The sequence below is a fragment of the Thalassophryne amazonica genome, chromosome 13 (assembly GCF_902500255.1).
Source record: "Thalassophryne amazonica chromosome 13, fThaAma1.1, whole genome shotgun sequence".
In the NCBI taxonomy this organism is placed as follows: domain Eukaryota; kingdom Metazoa; phylum Chordata; class Actinopteri; order Batrachoidiformes; family Batrachoididae; genus Thalassophryne; species Thalassophryne amazonica.
In genome coordinates this window covers 29,830,380-29,848,709 of record NC_047115.1, presented here as the reverse complement: position 1 = coordinate 29,848,709, position 18,330 = coordinate 29,830,380, and the positions used below count along the sequence as shown (strand labels likewise).

The 18,330-nt window shown below is 41.8% G+C and overlaps 1 protein-coding gene across 9 annotated transcripts in view; it reads left to right on the top strand.

Moving 5' to 3' along the window:
• Positions 1 to 18,234, top strand: part of LOC117523373 (transcription factor COE3) — a 124,412-nt gene extending 106,178 nt beyond the window's left edge. For 2 of the 9 annotated variants that reach the window (XM_034184874.1, XM_034184873.1), the window contains exons 14-16: positions 5,178 to 5,363; positions 5,813 to 5,980; positions 7,196 to 9,071. In XM_034184874.1, coding sequence (XP_034040765.1) covers positions 5,178 to 5,363; positions 5,813 to 5,980; positions 7,196 to 7,227 — 386 coding nt within the window. In that variant the 3' untranslated portion in view covers positions 7,228 to 9,071. Of the gene's footprint in view, positions 1 to 5,177; positions 5,364 to 5,745; positions 5,981 to 7,195; positions 9,461 to 18,212 lie in introns of those variants that run through there. The other 7 variants (XM_034184877.1, XM_034184876.1, XR_004564487.1 and 4 more) reach the window with 6 other exon arrangements.
• Positions 18,235 to 18,330: the final 96 nt, after the last annotated feature.

Sequence of the window (18,330 nt, the reverse complement as noted above, 5' to 3'; positions counted from 1 at the left end):
CAAGTTTTATGTAGGGGTCATTCATATGAAAATGTGCAGGAATTAATTCTGGCAGTAAAAATCCTTTATTACTTAGCCTGCAATTTGCATTCATTTTCATTATTGATTAATATAAGAATTATTTGTACGATTAATTGAATAATTGTATTGAAACTATTTTTTGTTAAATCTGCCAAATTTTATCAGGACACAGGAGGAAAGTCTTTTATTGATAGCTGCTTTTAAGAAAATAACTTCAATTGTAACCAGTCTGAGTCCTGTTCTCAGTGTTCCATTTATATTGAACAGTGGCGGCTCCAGAGGAATTTTTGTTTGGGGGTGGGTGGTATCAATGAGGGTATAGTTATTCGGCAATGAGGAGACAAATTTTGTAGTCAACAAGCAAATGTACACCTTGAAGTAAAGGGTACTACAGATACAACTGATAAAATCATTCATTCATTCATTCATTCATTCATCTTCTACTGCTTAGTCCAACTATGGGTCACGGGGGGCTGGAGCCTATCCCAGCAGTCATAGAGCGCAAGGCGGGGTACACCCAGGACAGGACACCAGTCTGTCGCAGGGCCACAAACAGACAAACAAACACAGACACACCCACACACACACACACACCTACGGACAGTTTAAAGATTCCATTCCACCTAACCCGCATGTCTTTGGATGTGGGAGGAAACCGGAGCACCCAGAGGAAACCCACGCAAACAAGGGGAGAACACGCAAACTCCACACAGAAAGGCCACGGGAACTGATAAAATCAAATGTTTAAAAATGAGGGCAGCATGGTGGCTTAGTGGTTACGCTGTTGCATGTTCTCCCCATGTTTACATGGCTTCCCTCTGTGTACTCTAACTTCCGCTCACCTTAAAGATGTGCAGGTTAGGTGAATTAGAAACTTTAAATTGTCCACAGGTGTGACTGAGTTTGTCTGTCTATATAACACAGCACAGTGATAAACTCCAGTCACCCACCATGATCTTTAAATGGAGTAAGTATGTAAAAAAAAAAAATGAATGAATGAAAACATTTAAACATTGTAACAATCACCAGATGCTAATACAAAGTTGGAAAATTTAGCAAAACCGAGAGGTAGAACAATAAAACAAATTATACGGTGGGGGGAGATTAGAGCAGGGGTGGCCAAGTTCAGTCCTCGAGAGCCACCTTCCTGACACTCTTAGTTGTCTCCCTGCTCCAACACACCTGAATCCAATAAAAGACTCGTTAGCAGACTTTTAATGAGCCTTTCATTTGGATTCAGGTGTGTTGGAGCAGGGAGACAACTAAGAGTGTCAGGAAGGTGGCTCTCGAGGACTGAACTTGGCCACCCCTGGATTAGAGGCTATTGTATTCTTGGTAGCACTGTTCTCTTTCAGTCTGAGTGTAGGACTGTCACCCACCGGTTTCTTATTTTTACCAGGTTCTAGGTCCTGGAGTGGTTTCATAAGGAAGAAATCCATTTTTAATCATACTAGCATAGCTTTATTGTACAAGAGCAATCAGAGATTTCTGATGTCCACCAATCTGGATCCGGATCACCTCCAAAATTCAGTGGAGTCTTCCATGCCCTAACATCTATATGTGGTACAAATTTGGTGAGAATCCATGAAGTAGTTTTGAGGTAATCCTTCAAAGCCTATATAAAGTGAAATCTAATCAGAATCCGGATCCAGATCACCTCCAAAATTTAATGGAGTCTTCCATGGCCTCATATGTATCCATGGTGAAAATTTGGTGAGAATCTGTTAAGTATTTTTAACGTAATCCTGCAAGGCCTATACAAAGTGAAACTTGATCCAGAATCCATAACTGAATCACCTCCAGAATTTAATGGATTCTTCCATGGCCTAATATGTATGTGTTGAAAATTTTGACAAAATTTGTGCAGTAGATTTGACGTAATCCTGCAAACAGTGATCCTTCAAAACCTATATAAATTGAAACTTGACCCAGAATCCAGATCTGGATCACCTCCAAAATTTAAAGGCATCTTCCATCACCTAATATATATCTGTGGTGCAAATTTGGTGAGAATCCGTGAAGTAGTTTTGACGTAATCCTTCAAGGCCGTGAAGTAGTTTTGACGTAATCCTTCAAGGCCTATACAAAGTGAAACTTGATCCAGAACCCGGAACTGGATCACCTCCAAAATTTATTGTAATCTTCTATGGCCTAATATGTATCTGTGTTGAAACTTTCGCCAAAATCTGTGCAGTAGTTTTGACATAATCCTGCTAAAAGTAATTAGTCAAAGCCTATTCCATGGCCTAATATCTATCTGTGGTGCAAATTTGGTGAGAATCTGTGAAGTAGTTTTTAATGTAATCCTTCAAAGCCTATATAAAGTGAAATCTTGATCCAGAATCCAGAATTGGATCACCTCCAAAATTTAATGGATTCTTCCATGACCTAATATGTATGTGTTGAAAATTTCGTCAAAATCTGTGCTGCAGTTTTGACGTAATCCTGCTAACAGTAATCCTTCAAAGCCTATATAAAGTGAAACTTGATCTAGAATCCGGATCTTGATCACCTCCAAAATTTAAAGGAGTCTTCCATCACCTAATATGTATCTGTGGTGCAAATTTCAAATAAAGAGAAATAAATAAACAAATGCCAATGATTTTATTACATCCTTGGCGGGTGTAAGACTGACAAACATACATATATTTTGCATTATGTGAGTCATGTAAACTTTCTTCAGTCACTCTGAAGAAAGTGAGTCTGAAAACAAGGATTTTTAACAGCAAATGTCAGTTTTCTCATGGGGTAAGGGCCCCTTCACACATAACACGAATGAGGTGGAATGGCGCACGGAGGAGGATTTGAATGGCACACTTGATAAATCGGAGCTGCATTGCGAAGCCTCGTGCAGCAGTCGCCACATCCATTCGGGCACAGCACATGTACTCCACATTGGCGTATCGCTCGCGCCGGAAATCCATTCGAACAGCGGCAGATGAGGTCACACTGCCATCTAATCGTGCCTGCAACATTCGCATGGCATGTCGAACGCAGGTTGGACATATTGTGCCGCAGCCGAGGGGCTGCACGAAATCATTGGCCATGTCGAACCCTTGCTGAATGGCCCGTTACGGGTGGGCTGCTGAAATTCTTTTGGGTCCACAGTCCCATCAAGCTTGAGTGTAAAGCCAGTCCGGCAAACACTGTATGTGTCTTAAAATCACCCTGAGTCGGATTAAACGCAGTCTGAACTGTTCTGTCATTGATACAGGATGTTTCCAACCTTCAAGCAGCACAAGGGTGGACCTCACAGCCTGGAAGTTGTGCTTGCACTGTTTTAAAATCAGTGCTTCTCAACAAAATGGCAATTATGACAATGATTCAAAGACTACATTCTCAATAACAAAAATGAGCCAAAGCATGACATCATGTGACATCGTAGTCCTGACAAAAATGCAAGGACACACAAGATAACCTCCAGGCTAAAACAGAACCTACTTACTTTCTGATGATGTCACTTATGGAAGAGTTTTTAATTTTAAAGTCCTTCACCATCATTCGACACTAGACAAGTAGAGGATTTTATTCATGGGTCAGTGTCTCAACAGCAGCTGCTTAACCATGAAAACAGGCACATTTTCCAGTGTGTAAAATATGAGACAGGTCCATCTATTGGACAAACAGCTGTAAAGAAATTTAAAAAAGGCAAAACTAATGATGGAGAAGGTTTCTATTTCATAATGTGTGTGGAAAAAATGTGACTTTGCACTTGTTTTTATGTGTTTTTCTGGACAAAAGTCAGTCTTGGCACAAAATGGACACTGTCGCGTTTGTGCCAAAACAGGGACAAAAGTGGCGCCAAATGCAATCATTTTCTTCCCAGTTTGTTTATTAATTCTAAATCTGTCATCAGTTACAGTTTACATATTTAGCAACATTACAAACGTTAATCCAAGATGCTGGATTGCTGTGTTCCTGAAATTCCAAACCATTCTGACAATTGTTTAACTTGAAATAAAAACATTTTTTAATCAATATTGTTGAACACATGAGTATCTAAACTCATTTGCTGAAAAATTGAAAGGTTTTCTGTTAGTTTGTACAAAGTAAATGAGGCCTTTTTAGTATTTCAGGAATAATAAGTGGCCTTTAATTGTTGGGGATGTGATTTTGATGGAAATTGCTCAAAAATGCCTACAGGTCATAAAAGGTGAAAGATGTATACAAACAGATTATTTCTCATTTATCCAAATTCAAACTACTGCATATTAGGCATTATTTGGTGTAAAGTAGTGGAAATTTTTCATTGGAATAAAATTTCATGCTAAAATGGATCAAAAGTTGTCATATCCTTCTTGATATATTATTTAAACAACTAATGGGCTGTCAAAGTAGCTGATTTTTTTTTGTTGTTTTGTTAAACTGTAAAAAAAATAGTTTTTAACTTAAGAAAATGTAGTTTCTGACAACAAACATAAGTTTAGTGACCTACACACAATAATTTGTGACGTGTGAACCTTTATTATTGGTAACAGTACAGTGGCACTGTGGTAGTGCACCTGTCTTATAACAAAAATGTCTGTGCTTCAAAGTCATGGGTGATCAGTGATCCAAAGGAAGTTGCGAAAATAAAATATAAGAGAGACAGATAATGCCTACAATGAAAAAGAAAATTTTTGGACCAACTTACTCCAATTAATTAAACTGCGCTAAATTAATATTAATATTAATTAATAATAACAACTATATTATTATGTACTTTGAAATTGTTTTCCACTTGAAAGTGCTATGTAAACATGTAATATTAATGCCAACTTGTTAACTTACTTTAAGCAAACTTAATTCATTGAAGTGTTCCCAGTTCAAGCAATTTATTTAATTTCACGTTGTGGAGAGTTTATTTATTTTTATGCTGTGTTCCCCTGAAATACATGTTACTGAGCATGACACCATGGATCATTTATTCATGAATGATACTTATAAAAGTTACAATGATAATTATAAAAGTTACCTCAATTTATTTTTTCAAGTTTAAGTAATTGAAATTTTTAACATAGCCCAAGCTTTGTAAAGCTAAACCAGTCATTTTTTAAAAGCGTAACTAACCAAATAAGTTTTTTTTACTCTATCGCTTACTTTAATCTGTGAATATTTCTCTAGTGAATACAGAAGAAAAGAAACTAAAATTTCCTCTTTTGCATTTTTTTTTTAAGTTGGCTACAGCCGGAACACCAGCAGCGTGTCCCCTCGGGGCTACATTTCCAGCAGCACCCCGCAGCAGTCGAGCTACAACACAGTCAGCAACAGCATGAACGGCTACGGTAACGCCGGCATGAACCTGGGAGTGCCAAGCTCCCCTGGGTTCCTCAACGGATCCTCTGCCAACTCCCCATATGGAAGTGAGTAGCCTGCCACTATTGCACGCTGTAGTAACACTAAGCTGCTGCAGATTTAATTCCAGCAGTTCCCACGTTTGTTTTCACAACTATGAATCACTGGTGACAGGGTTATAACATTATTTATGATCATTTTATGTTACTGTTCATTCACGGGGGCTTGTTTGGTTTTAGTGTTTCACGCACACGTAGCTCGGAAAACACAAGGAATAATCATTTTTATGTAGATTTCACCATATGCCACCTGTATCTGTTGAACCGGACAAGATGTTGTTGATGGCAGGGGCCTGTAATGCTGTGCGAGTACTGATCGTGTATCCCCCCCCCGGCAGTAATACTATCCCAGCCTTACCTTAACTGCCCTCTCCCTCTTCTGCATCTTCAGCACGACTCGCCGCACGTTCTCACTCTCGCCCTCCCGCCTTCCCTTTCCTCCCCTATCGTCTCTGCAGTTAAACAAAAGAGCGCCTTCGCCCCTGTGGTCCGACCCCAGGCCTCCCCACCCCCCTCCTGCACCAGCGCCAACGGCAACGGACTGCAAGGTGAGCCCCCCTCACCCCCTCATCCTTTCCCCACGGACTACTGGTCAGATACCGCTGCTCAGGCCTCTGTCCGGTTTGGTGAGGGATTAATCATTACAAATATATGCATTTTGACAGGCCAATTTACACCTTTCAGTTCACATTCAAACACACACTGAATTCAGACGATTCCACCATGCATCTGCACCCACATGCACGCATGCACGCACGCACGCAGGCACACACCACTCAAACGCCACGTGTCTGTGCAAACAACATACACGCCGGCGTGCATCCTCGTTGCCCTTTCGTACAAATGATCCCCTCCGATGTCGCAGGAAAAGACCTTCCCCAGAATTGTTTTAGTAATTATGTTTATTAGGTTTTGTGCATGTGTCATGACCAACATGATTGCTTTGAAAACAAGCTTAGCCGTAGTCTGTGCCCCAAGATTAATAACATTGGGCTTAATGAAGTGGGAAATTAAAGTTCATCTTGCTACACGTTCATACTTATTAATACATGTTGTGCAGAAATTAATGAGCAATGCCTTGCCATCATCTGCGCTGGCAAACTTAAAAGCATTTCAACCATGACTCTACAAATATACTCAGAGCAGTATAATAATATATCACCCCAGCACTTCACTAGTCGCCTAATTGTTAAAACGTGCGAAAATACCAAATACATAAACTCCGAGGGTGAGCTACAGTTGCTAATGATATCCCAAGCAGATGTTCTTGGTAAAATAGCGGAAGCTACCTTTGATCTTGACTAATCTTTCTTGGATAATGGCGCAGAAGCGCGACTTGAGGAATGCAGGACGACCCGCGATGTTGTGTTCGAGGAAAGGAAAGGAAAGGAAAGGAAAAAAAAGATGGAAGGAGGGTGAGAACTGTCGAGTGATGTAGCATTGTGGCATTGTGGGAAGTGACCGTGTTGTTGCTCTGCCGTCACCACAGCAGAGTCTCCCGGGAGTCTGGGCCACTGTTTGCCATTACCCCAACGCCAGGAGAAATATCACATGTAGCAAGAGTGGGGTGCTGGGGGCCGAAATGTCAGAGCAGGAGGGAGGTTTTCAAACTCTCTCTCCGTCAGGAGGACGTGCGGCGGCTGACGCGGCAGTGGGGCGAGCGGACACAAAACAAACACTCACACGCACATCCACAAACAGGCACATTAAGGCATGCATGCATGCACACACGCACACACACACACTGAAAGAGAACACATTCAAAAATTTTACAATTCTTAATAGCCACGCTTAGTTTTCAACAATTAACTAACAGCTTTTCTCCGTGTCTGTGTTTTCAGCCATGTCCGGTTTGGTTGTCCCTCCAATGTAAATGCACTTTCATCGTCTCGAGCACCAGTGTACACACTTCCACTTCACGGGACACAGCACATAGCAGCACGCTGGTGTCATGTATAGCCGACAACAGTTGTTCTGCTTCTAAAGATGAAGAGAAAAAAAGAGAGAAAGAATTTTTTTTCCTTTTAAATGACTTTTACAGCTTACAGAAAAGGATTTCCTGACGAACTTTTTTTTTTTCCCCTGTGGGATTTTTTTTTTAACCCCCCCCCCCCCCTCCCCTCCCCACCACCATTTGATCGCCCTTGAAGAGGACGCAGGATGACGAAGCGTTTTATTTTGTATACCTGTCGGTTTGGGCTTTGGCCCCGGATACGTTCAATCAACCACACGCTCAGTACTGGAAGGAACTCTGTGGACTCGCCATCTGCTTGTAAAGTAAAAACACTGATGTACAGTACATTTGCCAATGAACTTGTTTGCCTCAGATATTTTTTTGTTTGTTTGTTTGTTTCAACTCTCTTTTAATAGATTCACAACAGTTGTGTGTCTTTATAATGTGACTTTTTTGTATTTTTATCTGTGAGACGCGGGGGAAAAAAAATTTACCGCAGGGGGCCAAGACAGTTTGGGTTTCAACTGGAAAATATAGAGATTATATAAATGTAGAAAAATCGACCATAAAGTAACAGCAAAGATGAGTTAAAGGGGCGGGTTCGGGTGGGTAAGGTTGTATCATGTTTCATTCCTGCATTTTAACTTAAAAATTTTGTAATTTATTGTAGCTAGAAATCATCTTCAAAAATAAAAAAAAATTAAAATTCTCTTCGATTCAACAAGCACACTGACGTGCACAAAACACTGCTCTGTTGATGATTATGATGTACTTCCATGTCTAGAGCTTCCTTTTAAAGCAAGTGTGATTTGCCATGTTTTTCAACTTTTTTGCTAGCACTGTATATTAATGCATTCCTAGGCTACTGTGAAGTCTGTTTCTTGTTGATGAGGAGCAGTCTCTCCCCCTTCAGGCTCCAATTCCCTTATGTGTTTTATATGTGGTTAAAAATTGTAGACTATTGTGATATTGCCAAATTTGTGCTAAATATTTATACATCTGTCTTTTTCATGTTATTTTAGATCAACGTGAAAAAAACGTAAAAAAAAAAAAAAAAAATCCCGCAAATAAACCCATTGAGAATGTAGGAGTACAGTAGTTCATTGTCATATTTCTGTTCAAATACACACTTGCGCTCACTGAGGGGAATTTTGTAACATATCAACTATAAATAATGTATTTATCTCTGAAATTTTGTATATTGCTTTTCATTATGTATGTATTAATCGTCATGCCCTTAATATAGTGATGCAGCACAGATAATTCAGCCAAGAACTGTTGCCTTCATTTGTTTTCTTTTTGTATTTGATGAAAATGCAATGTGCATATATTTCCATGTGTATCCTCAAATTTGTGTTACGCCGTCAAGACTCTCTTGTCTGTTGTTTTTTTTAAAAGGGGAAGTCAAACTTCATTGTTTATTTTTATATTGATTTTAAATTATCTATACAGACCATTTTTGGAGAAAAACTTTGTTGGTTGTATTGTCAAATAAATTGTTTGTGACCCATATGATAGTTGTTAAGATCCAATAGAGACTAATGTGCATGAGGGACAACCTTGGAGAAAAAAATAACACTCCATTTGTGGTTGTATTTTTTTCTGTTTTGTAGAATGTATAGAAGTCATTTTTACTCACCACTTATGACTCTGCCACATAGCTTACATGTGTTTACAGGGAAGAAAATTTAAAATGTCAATTTGGAATGGAAACAGAAATGAATAAGTGATGTTTTATTAAAATTTTCAGTAAAAACACAATAGTTCCTCAACTGTGGGCTTCTTTAGTTTTCAGCGCAGTTTGGCTAACTGACAATCAGAAGGAATAAAAGGGGGTTGGGGGGTGACGAACCTGTAATGCGTCTGTAAGTAGTCGTGTTTAGACTTTGCAATAGCATTAACTGTTTGAAACCTGTGGAAAGTGTAACATCCTTAAAAGTTGAAAGCCTATTTTTCAGCAAAGTACTCTGACATTGTGACATATTCCTCCTGGTCTTTGTATCGGAATATCCTGCATCTGTGGTGCTTCAAAGGTTCATTGTAGTCATTCATAAACAGTGCAAGCTTTTTATTCAAAGCACCCCAAATGGGGCTCATTCAAATCCCTCATTTCATTGCATTAAGCCACCTAGTTAATAAAGAATCAATACATTGAAAGAGCAAGGTTATCCTTTGTCTATAAGGGCTGGTATCGTTTTGAACCTCTTATAGTTTGAGAGCTGAAAGAGGGGGGCCGCAGTGAAATCTATACTCATCAAGAGGGTCAAACAGAAGGATAGAAGTGCTACAGGGAAGAATAGTGGGCCTCCTTAAAAAACAAGTGAACATCTTATCTGGCATCCTGAGTGGACACAGAGAGCAGGTCACAAAATGTCAATTTCTCATCAAGGCAACATTGTCCATGGCCACCTCTGCCTTTAATGCACAATTAAGCAACCCAAGCAGCAATCAGCATATCGCAGCTGATTATGCCAAGCAGAAGCGTGCATGGATCTCGCAGGCACACGAGATATAGTCCAGGAGGTGCTGATAGCGCAAAAGGACAGATACACTCCAAAAGAGAGATTTCATTTAAAGTGTAATCAGTGTGTTTGATAATGACAGACAATCCGCTTCCTGACATTGGTGCATCTTTTAAGGTGCACCGATTTGGGTCAGTTGTCTCACTTCCTGTCACCTGTACATGTTTTTACTTACATGGAGCAACTGTTTCTTCTTAAAGGAGCCATATTGTGTAAAATCTGCATGTGTGGAAATTTTTCTTTAACTGTGACATGGCTAAATTCTCCATGCTTTGGACTTTGGAGTCATATGAAACAGAAGTCAGTATTTGGACTACTTGCTCAAAGAGGTGTTGGGTGCTACGTGAGACACGCCCACAGCTTCTGCCACACCCTCTGCAGTGAACAGCTTCTTTCCATTTAAAGGAACAGGAAATAAAACAAGTCTTTCTTAACGGGGTCCACTTTTTAAAAAGATTTATTCTTATTAAAACATTGATAGGAAATCAAATCTGTGCTCGACTTGCCTTTGACAAAAGGGCTATTTTCCAAAATTGATGAAAAGAAAATAGAGTGTGAAGAGTGCACCAGCAGTAGAACACAAAATTGACTAGAAACCATGTTTTCCCCCCCCTGAGATCTAAAACATTAACAGTTGTTATTAATGCATTTGTTCATTTTAATACTTGGTTATGTGCAACATATTCTTTTGGGAAAAAATATTAAATTAGTATTGGAACTATTTATCATGTGCTACATCTGTCGCTTACACCAGCACAAGATTGTTATGAACCAGTATATATATATATATATATATATATATATATATATATATATAAACTACACTGTGACACTGTGGTCATACAATAGCCCAAGCAGTTAGCACACTTGCATGCCAAAGAGAAGGTCTCAGTTTCAAGGCTGTCCATGCCCTAATCTCCTTGTAAAGTTGCATCAGAAAAGGCATCCGGCAATTTTCTCTTGGCTCAGGATCACCACAGCGGCTCAAAACAGATCTGCATATTGATTTGGCACGAGATGACTGAAAAAATTATTTTGTTGCCATTTTGAGTTGACAGTGGATTTTTGTAATTCTTGGAACAGCTGCCCTATTGAATGTAATGGATTGATTTCTTGCAAGCAAAGCAATCGTCAAAGGTTAGCATAGCATAGCACTCAGACGATTGTGTGCTACGAATGTTTTAATGACTTGGGTGGTTAAAAATTTTTTTAATCCTTTCAGGAACGCACACATTATGGTCTGTGAAAGTCTTCCAAAATCCCAGAATGCTTGGTGGCACTTTGTTTTTCTTGATAAATATTGTTAGCATTAGCTATGTGATTAGCTTGACTAGATCAGCTGTTTTTTTGCTTTTTTTTCTGATTTCAAACTACTTTCAGAACAAGCCAGAAGCTAACATTTCCCCAGGCAGGTTCATGGCTTTAACTTTGTTCTTGACAGATAATTAATTTGTTGTTGTGCAGCTCTAGAAATTCTGACACATTCATTCTTTGGCCATTACCCATAATTCAGCATATTGCTAGGTAATGGTGCATGCACGCAAAGCAAATAGACGAGTTTTAGTTTGGCACTGTGCTCTCGACTCATGTTATTTGTATTTGTTCCTTGAGAATTCAAGCAAAAATGCACTGAACAAAAGTTACTGACAGTTGCAGTTTGCCTTGCTGCCCGTCCCACAAGCTTTGCCAATCTATACTCCTGAAATATTTAAAATGTTAGTTGAGAAAAAGTGAATTCAGGTGCAGAGAAACAAACTGGAAATCCTCCAACGATTTTGAACACATGCAACATTGTTATGGGTAATGGCAAAATACCAAATATGCTGCTAGCTAGCATTCTTCTCTCCACAGTTGTGTGCAAAGTTGCATTCTCAAGGGTCAATAAAGGTAGCACTATTATGTTCAGAAATCAGAAGGCCTTGTAGTTGGAAAATCAGTTGGGTTTCATTAGAAAAGCTCAACCCTAACCCTAAATGTATTGGGCTTTGACTAGTGGGCCTTCTGAAACCTAGGGTAAACCCCCATTCCATCAAGCAATAATGTTGCAGTACACCACAACCATAAGAGAACTTCACTTTCTTTTTTGGAGACTATTTTTGATGCATCACCTCAGTGACTATGGGTTACTTTTGGCTACAACCTTTAATATCAGGTTTAAAGACACCTGCTGATCTATGTTAACCTGCTGAGCATTTGGTACACAGGTTCATGACTCTTCTTTCAGAACCAAGAAAGGGGAGGAAAAGGCATCAGAAAGAAAAATTCTAAAGATAAAAACAAAATCACAAAATGGCACGCACACTCGTTTGTTGCCAGTTTTAAACACTCCCAACCTGGCAGGCAGGCTGGAGGTGCAGCACATCATCTCAGCAGGTTTCCCTGTAGCCAATGAGCAGCCATGAGCTCTGCCACACCGCTCAATCATCGTGAGAGCCTCTTTATTGGAGAACTCTAATGGCCACCCTCCACCATGATCTTAATGTGTGCATTAAATATTTATAAACCTGGTTCAATAATGCCCCATAACCAGTGCCTGACGGAGCCCACCATACCGTGCTGCTGCCTCTTTCTGTCTCTCAAACACAGGCAAAGGTCACGAGGTCACGCAATCAAAAGAGAGCGAGGCTCACCGCATCCATATGTTGCCACTCTTATCAAGAATTTTCTCCGTACTGCTTATCTGTCAAAGGAAAGAAATATTGAAAGCAATATCGATCTTAACTAGCCTTGTGTTGCCGTGGGCCATGCTTCAAACATCTGCTCGTGCATTGTTATATTTCAAAAAAACCTCCTCTCAATAATATAAGCCTGAGCAGTAATATTGAACATCCCTGTTTGATGCAGACTGCCAGAGCATGACTAACAACCCCGGTAATAACAAGCATCACCCGGCCTTTTTAAAAACTTGATAATAAGAATTTCTTCATTAATGCTGCCTTAATTGTGCCGCTCGGCGTTCGACACCTACAGGCGACACCTACTTTTGCGTCTTTTACGTGACCGTTTGCCGGCTGCGCTCCTGTGCTGTTCAGGTGAAAGATTGTGCTCTGGTGATAGCGCGCACAAAAGAGAGGCTGGACAATGAGCCAGTCAATGGAGAGCTCCAGTTGAAAGAGCCACAATGGCTGTGCATGCTGGGAATTGGGCTGGATGATATAAAGGAATGAAACCTTCATTGAGGCCATGGAGGACAAGCATTCAGAAAAGAGGTTTTGTTTGGTCTTTATCAAACTGGCGTTTCCCATGAGAAAAAACAATTCAAACTGACCTTAAAAAGAGAATATTACCTTACGCATCCACTCCCTACGTAACTCTCATTGAGGGACTTATACGTTCACGCTTAATGCATGTCCGCCGGCCTTTGTGCCCATGTGTGTACAGTAAGGACGTAGGGCAGCTCACATACTAAGCGGCGCACAACACTTTATCTCTACTCCTTGGACAGTGCTGAGAAGTACTTTTTAAGGATTTGCACTTGGACAGACGGGATTTGTGTAACCGCTGAGTGCAGGGCGGGCGGGCGGTTGGAGGGGGGGAGACTTGCCAACTCCCTTGCAGTTGAAGCACATCCACGTGTATGGTGCAGCAAAAAAAAAATCTGCATAACTCTGGCAACTTCAAATTGACAATGAATCAAAACGGTGTGACCTTTTTTGTTAATGAATCCTTGTTTGAATCAAAAACACACCCCTCCCACACATACTTTGTTTTTTTTTGTATTTTTAATGAAGAAAAACAATCCTGCATTTGCGCAGTCTGTGAATCACAAGAAAAGAAACTGTTTGTTCCCCTGCTACTGTACACCGGGAAAAGTCCAGACCTTCCGCACAAAATTTCCACTTCACTCACTGCAGTTGGGAAAGATGAGCAAAGTATTCCAGAGCTTCCAAATCCATTAAACTTGTATTTGGGTGTCATTTGATACTTCATTAATGTTTCAGTGCATTTCAAACCTCACAAATGCAGGATTTACGCCCCCCCTGCCTTTGGAAGAAATGTCCGTGTTTACCGTATTTCCTTTCTGTGAACTCTGATTTGCCCCCCCACCCCCCCAAAAAAGTGCGGCTGTACAGCACCGTCTGGTCAAACAGCGTTAGTCTGCAGTGATAAAATAATATCACTGGAACTGCATTTTTCTGCCACAGTCTCCACCACATAGAGCTCCTTTCATAGTACCCCTCTGTAGTGCTTTGTCCAGTAGTTCTGGATATGATATCATCTATTAATAATGTATTGGCAATGGATTACATAAAAAGGGAGCAGAAATAACATCCAATATTCATGCCCCCTGAGCTTGACTGTGTCCAATCCGTTTGGCCCATAAAACCTTAGCCCCATTTCCATATCCGCTGTGGGTCACGACAGGTCTGCCGTACAAAGGCTCACAGAACAGCTCAGGAAAAGAGCAGTAAAAATTGGGTGGATTTCTGAACCCTTATGAAACAGCCCCCCCACCACCACCACCAAAAAATAAAAAAAAATTGAAAAAAGCCCTTTTCCGATTTGAGCGCCTGTGAAAAACCTGGTGCTGTGTTTCCCTCTTTAATTGTGCCACTTGAGAAATTGACGTGCCTCTGAAACATGGCATGAATCTCGCAGTTATTGCAGTCGCCTTGGCAGGGAATGTTGATACAACATCTGCATGCTATAGAAAGTAATGGAAGTAGCAGAGGTGGCAGCTGCAACTCTACAGGAAGTGTGCCATTTTCAGGCAGCGCTGCTGTGAGAACCACTAACTGCCAGCCTGGTCTTGCAGGCAGCTCTGATTGCCAGGACACTATGACAAACACGCAGGGGCTGGGAGTGTTGCATCCTGGGGGATGACAGCTTCTGTTTGATTGTCAATAAGGCTCATTAGCAGAAAAAATGGAGAATGTGAAAAGAGATTAAATGGCTTGAGACAGGGTACCCCTCACGTTTCATTATAGAGGATTTATCAGAGCCTTTAGGGTCATCAATTCGGCATAGAAAAATAAAAGAGAGAGAAAACACCCACCTAAAATCATCACTGTGCAGCGAGTGCAGGTTTCCTGGACTTTTCCCCAAACCTCTCCCTTTGCCCAATTCTCATCTTAAGAACAGCGGCGGATGTTTCTCTCCATCTTAGGAAGGAACGGCCAACAAAGCAGCGTGTAAGGGCCTTTCCCTGAAGAGTCCTTGTCACGCCGCGCCAAACCTCTGTGATTATCGTTGTTTTTGCAGAGAGTGTCCATGCCTGCCAATACCGCTGTTCCATAAATGAATTTGGCCCCTCGTCAACGAATTACCTAACACGCAGAACTGTGTATGTGTCACATCCAATTCCAACTCACCGGCTTTGGCGGTGTGTGTCAGCTGGAGGACTTAATCATCAATCGTCAATCATAATAAGCGAAGCACATTGATGGGGGGGGGGGGTCTACCCGCCTCCCCAACTCTCTACATAGTTAAATAAAGTGTAAAGGGAGAAGTTAAAACTGACCTTGTTAAAATCGACACAATTTATATTCCTAATTTAGTGTATGGATTAATTAGTGTTGGCAAGTGCGCGCGTGTATCGGTTTCCATGTGGCCGAGCTTGATCAACATCATTGGTAGATTTCATAAGGAATCTCTGGAATGACATCTGTCAAGATTTTTTTTTTTTTAGCCGCCGTGATGTTTTCCCTCAGAACAGCCCGTGCATATTTCAGCATGCACTTTTAATTAAAGCTCGACTGGACGGTTTATAGAGAGGACTTTTTCCACAACATGAGCCGCTAATCAATAACTCCGACTCCCATCATACAAAATTAATCACTGTGACCTGTTATCAAGCCTCCATGTGATCACGCACGCACATACGTGTGGCGTGCAAACTGGCAAAGCGTGCAGGAATCTGGCAGGGAGAGGCTCATATTTTCCCTCTCACCGTGATCCAATCCACTCTCTCTCCCCCGTCATATAGATCGGAGTCTGCGGGGGCCAGAGGCGCTGACAGAGCCCAGATGCTCCCAGTCTGTCTGGGGGACTGGGGAGACTGGTGCCATGGGGTCCTGGAGCCTCTGAAGTGCCGCCCCTCCATCAACATGACCAAGGCTAGACCTGCACTTTCTCCAGGGCGAGACATTCTCCTTACCGCTCTGACAAGTGAGCTGCATAGTCATAGATTGATACGCACTCACGTCATGTACGCCTGTTCATCAGCCGTTCCTAATTACGGAGCACCAGACCAATGCTCGGGTTCACAAGGTTACGACGACACAAGGTTGCTACGGATACCTCTTGGGGTAGCCCATGTGGGGGGAAGGGGGGTGTGTGTCTTTGTTCTAAGGGAAACAAAAACAGGCACAATATGAATTCTTCATCCGCAAAGATCATTAGAAGAGCATCAAAGTATGCCATGTTTGAAATCATATTTCTCTTTGTAGTTTGGGGTAGAGCGTGCTGGTGTTAGATGCTGCTGTGGCAGCTGTCGCGGCTGGCTGCGTGGTGCCGCAGTGTCAGGGCCTCCGAGGCCGGGCTGTCCCGGCAGACAGAGGGGGGAGGAAACCTGATAGCGCAGCCAAACTGCAGTCTAACGTCTATCGTGCTATCCGTCCCCATGTCCGTCTCTCTGACTGCGCTGGACGTGGCCTATCTTAGCGGCGGACACTCCTCTTTACTTCCCAGCAGCCGTGCCAAGAAGTCTGGCGTTTTCACAGCACAAACTTCTGCTCAAGTTAGGAAGATTTAAGAATGACTGATACGGCTTCTGCAGGGTTGGCGGTACGTTTGCCATTCTTACTGAGGGGGTGCAGGCTGCAATAACGCCAGAATTATGACCCGACGCGTGTGTGTGTGTGTGTGAGACTACTAGAGACGGAAGTGCAGAGTGTTTGGATTTGATGTGGGGGTAGAAAATTGTTCTGTAATGAGGAGGGCTGCCAGGATATGAACGGGGATGCAGGGAGTTGGAGACAGGGTATAAGTTATGAGAAGAAACTGATGTTAGGAAACGTGGTGGTTGTTGCTGCAGCTAAAATGTATACTTTAGACCGGGATTAATACGGCCCGGCTGGGTTGAACCCCTGTACCAACCTTACGCTTTCTGGGGCTCAAATGAGTGTGCGTCACACACGAGAGCGAGTGTGCGTGTGTGAGGGGTTAATAAATGTTGAATCAAACGCCGCACGAGACACTCACACTCCTTAAGGGTTGCCCATTAGCTGTGTGTGGGTGCATGGGGAGTTTATCAGTGTCTGGGTGATTTATGAAGTCAGACTCAATATCATCCACCTCACCCACACACATATGGACATACACATGTGCGCACACGAACACGCGTGGCCACATGCTCTCCCGCACGCGCATGGAATCAGTCTTTGGGAAGTAGTGGGAGACATTAGGCCAAAATTAAAGGTTTCTGCAGTGCGACTGCCTTTTTTTTTGGCTGTCTCACAGCGCCGCAGAAGGTGCAACCGCAAAAATAATACAAATGTAATAATAAGTATGAAAATGCAAAAGGAGCGAATTAGTTTAAAGGGATTTCTCGGCTACCTAAGCAATTACACGGCCAATTACTACTGCAGCAGCAAAAATCCTTGATGCTGGACTTGTTTTCATCAGATACATCAGTGTCTCTGATTACTGAAGTCATAACATTCCACAGAATTTACTTAGCCACAAGCCCAAAAAAAAAAAAAAAAAGCGAGGGTGCTTACAGTGCACTTCAGAGTGCGCTTGGCTTAAATGGGACCCCTTGTGGCTGTGTCACAGCTCCCTTCGTTAGGGGGCTGACTGTAGCCTGTAGTCACCACAGGCATCATTAGCCCTCTGTGAAACCACAGACTGAGTCTCATTCTTCATCTGCCTGTCTGCTGCCTCAACATCCACGCTGCAACGCCGCTTCGGTGGCAGAAGGACTGAGTCCTGCAGCTTGGCGGACAGCCGCGTGGAGCTGAGAGAAAGATATTAAAAATAAAAAAAAAATAAAAATGTAGCAAAGTTCAAATGTATTCAGTGAGCGGTGCCACTTGAGTTGGTTGTGTAAAGGTTAGAGCTGAGGTTATTTTACAGAAGGTGATTAGTCCACCTGGGCTCAACAGAAGAGGAGCAACTCAGGGCAAGTGTGGGTCACACTTTAAGTGCATGAGACAGTGATGAGAATGTAAATTTAGAAATTAAAAAACTAAATTTGATAGACGTATGTGGAGTAGTACTGGTAGTAATTTCTAAGATATTTTTCTTTATCACGGCTCTCTCCACGTCTAAGAAGAAAAAAAAAATATCATCCAAAGGGATTAAATGGAGTTGTGGTCAAAGTAACATTTAAACATTTAAATTGCACATTAAGTGTGCAGGAGGACTTCAAGGTTGCCGTGTTGATTTCTGTTTCCCGTTCTGTACTGCCCTCTAATGGAAAACAGTCCTCAGAAATAAAAGGAAGCAGCAGCAGCAGCAGCACTGACGTGCAGAGCCGGAGCGCTCGCAAAAGAGACATCCTTAATTATGGGATCCGAGCTGAAAGGACAGAAGAGTGTGTGGAATCAATTTGAAAAAT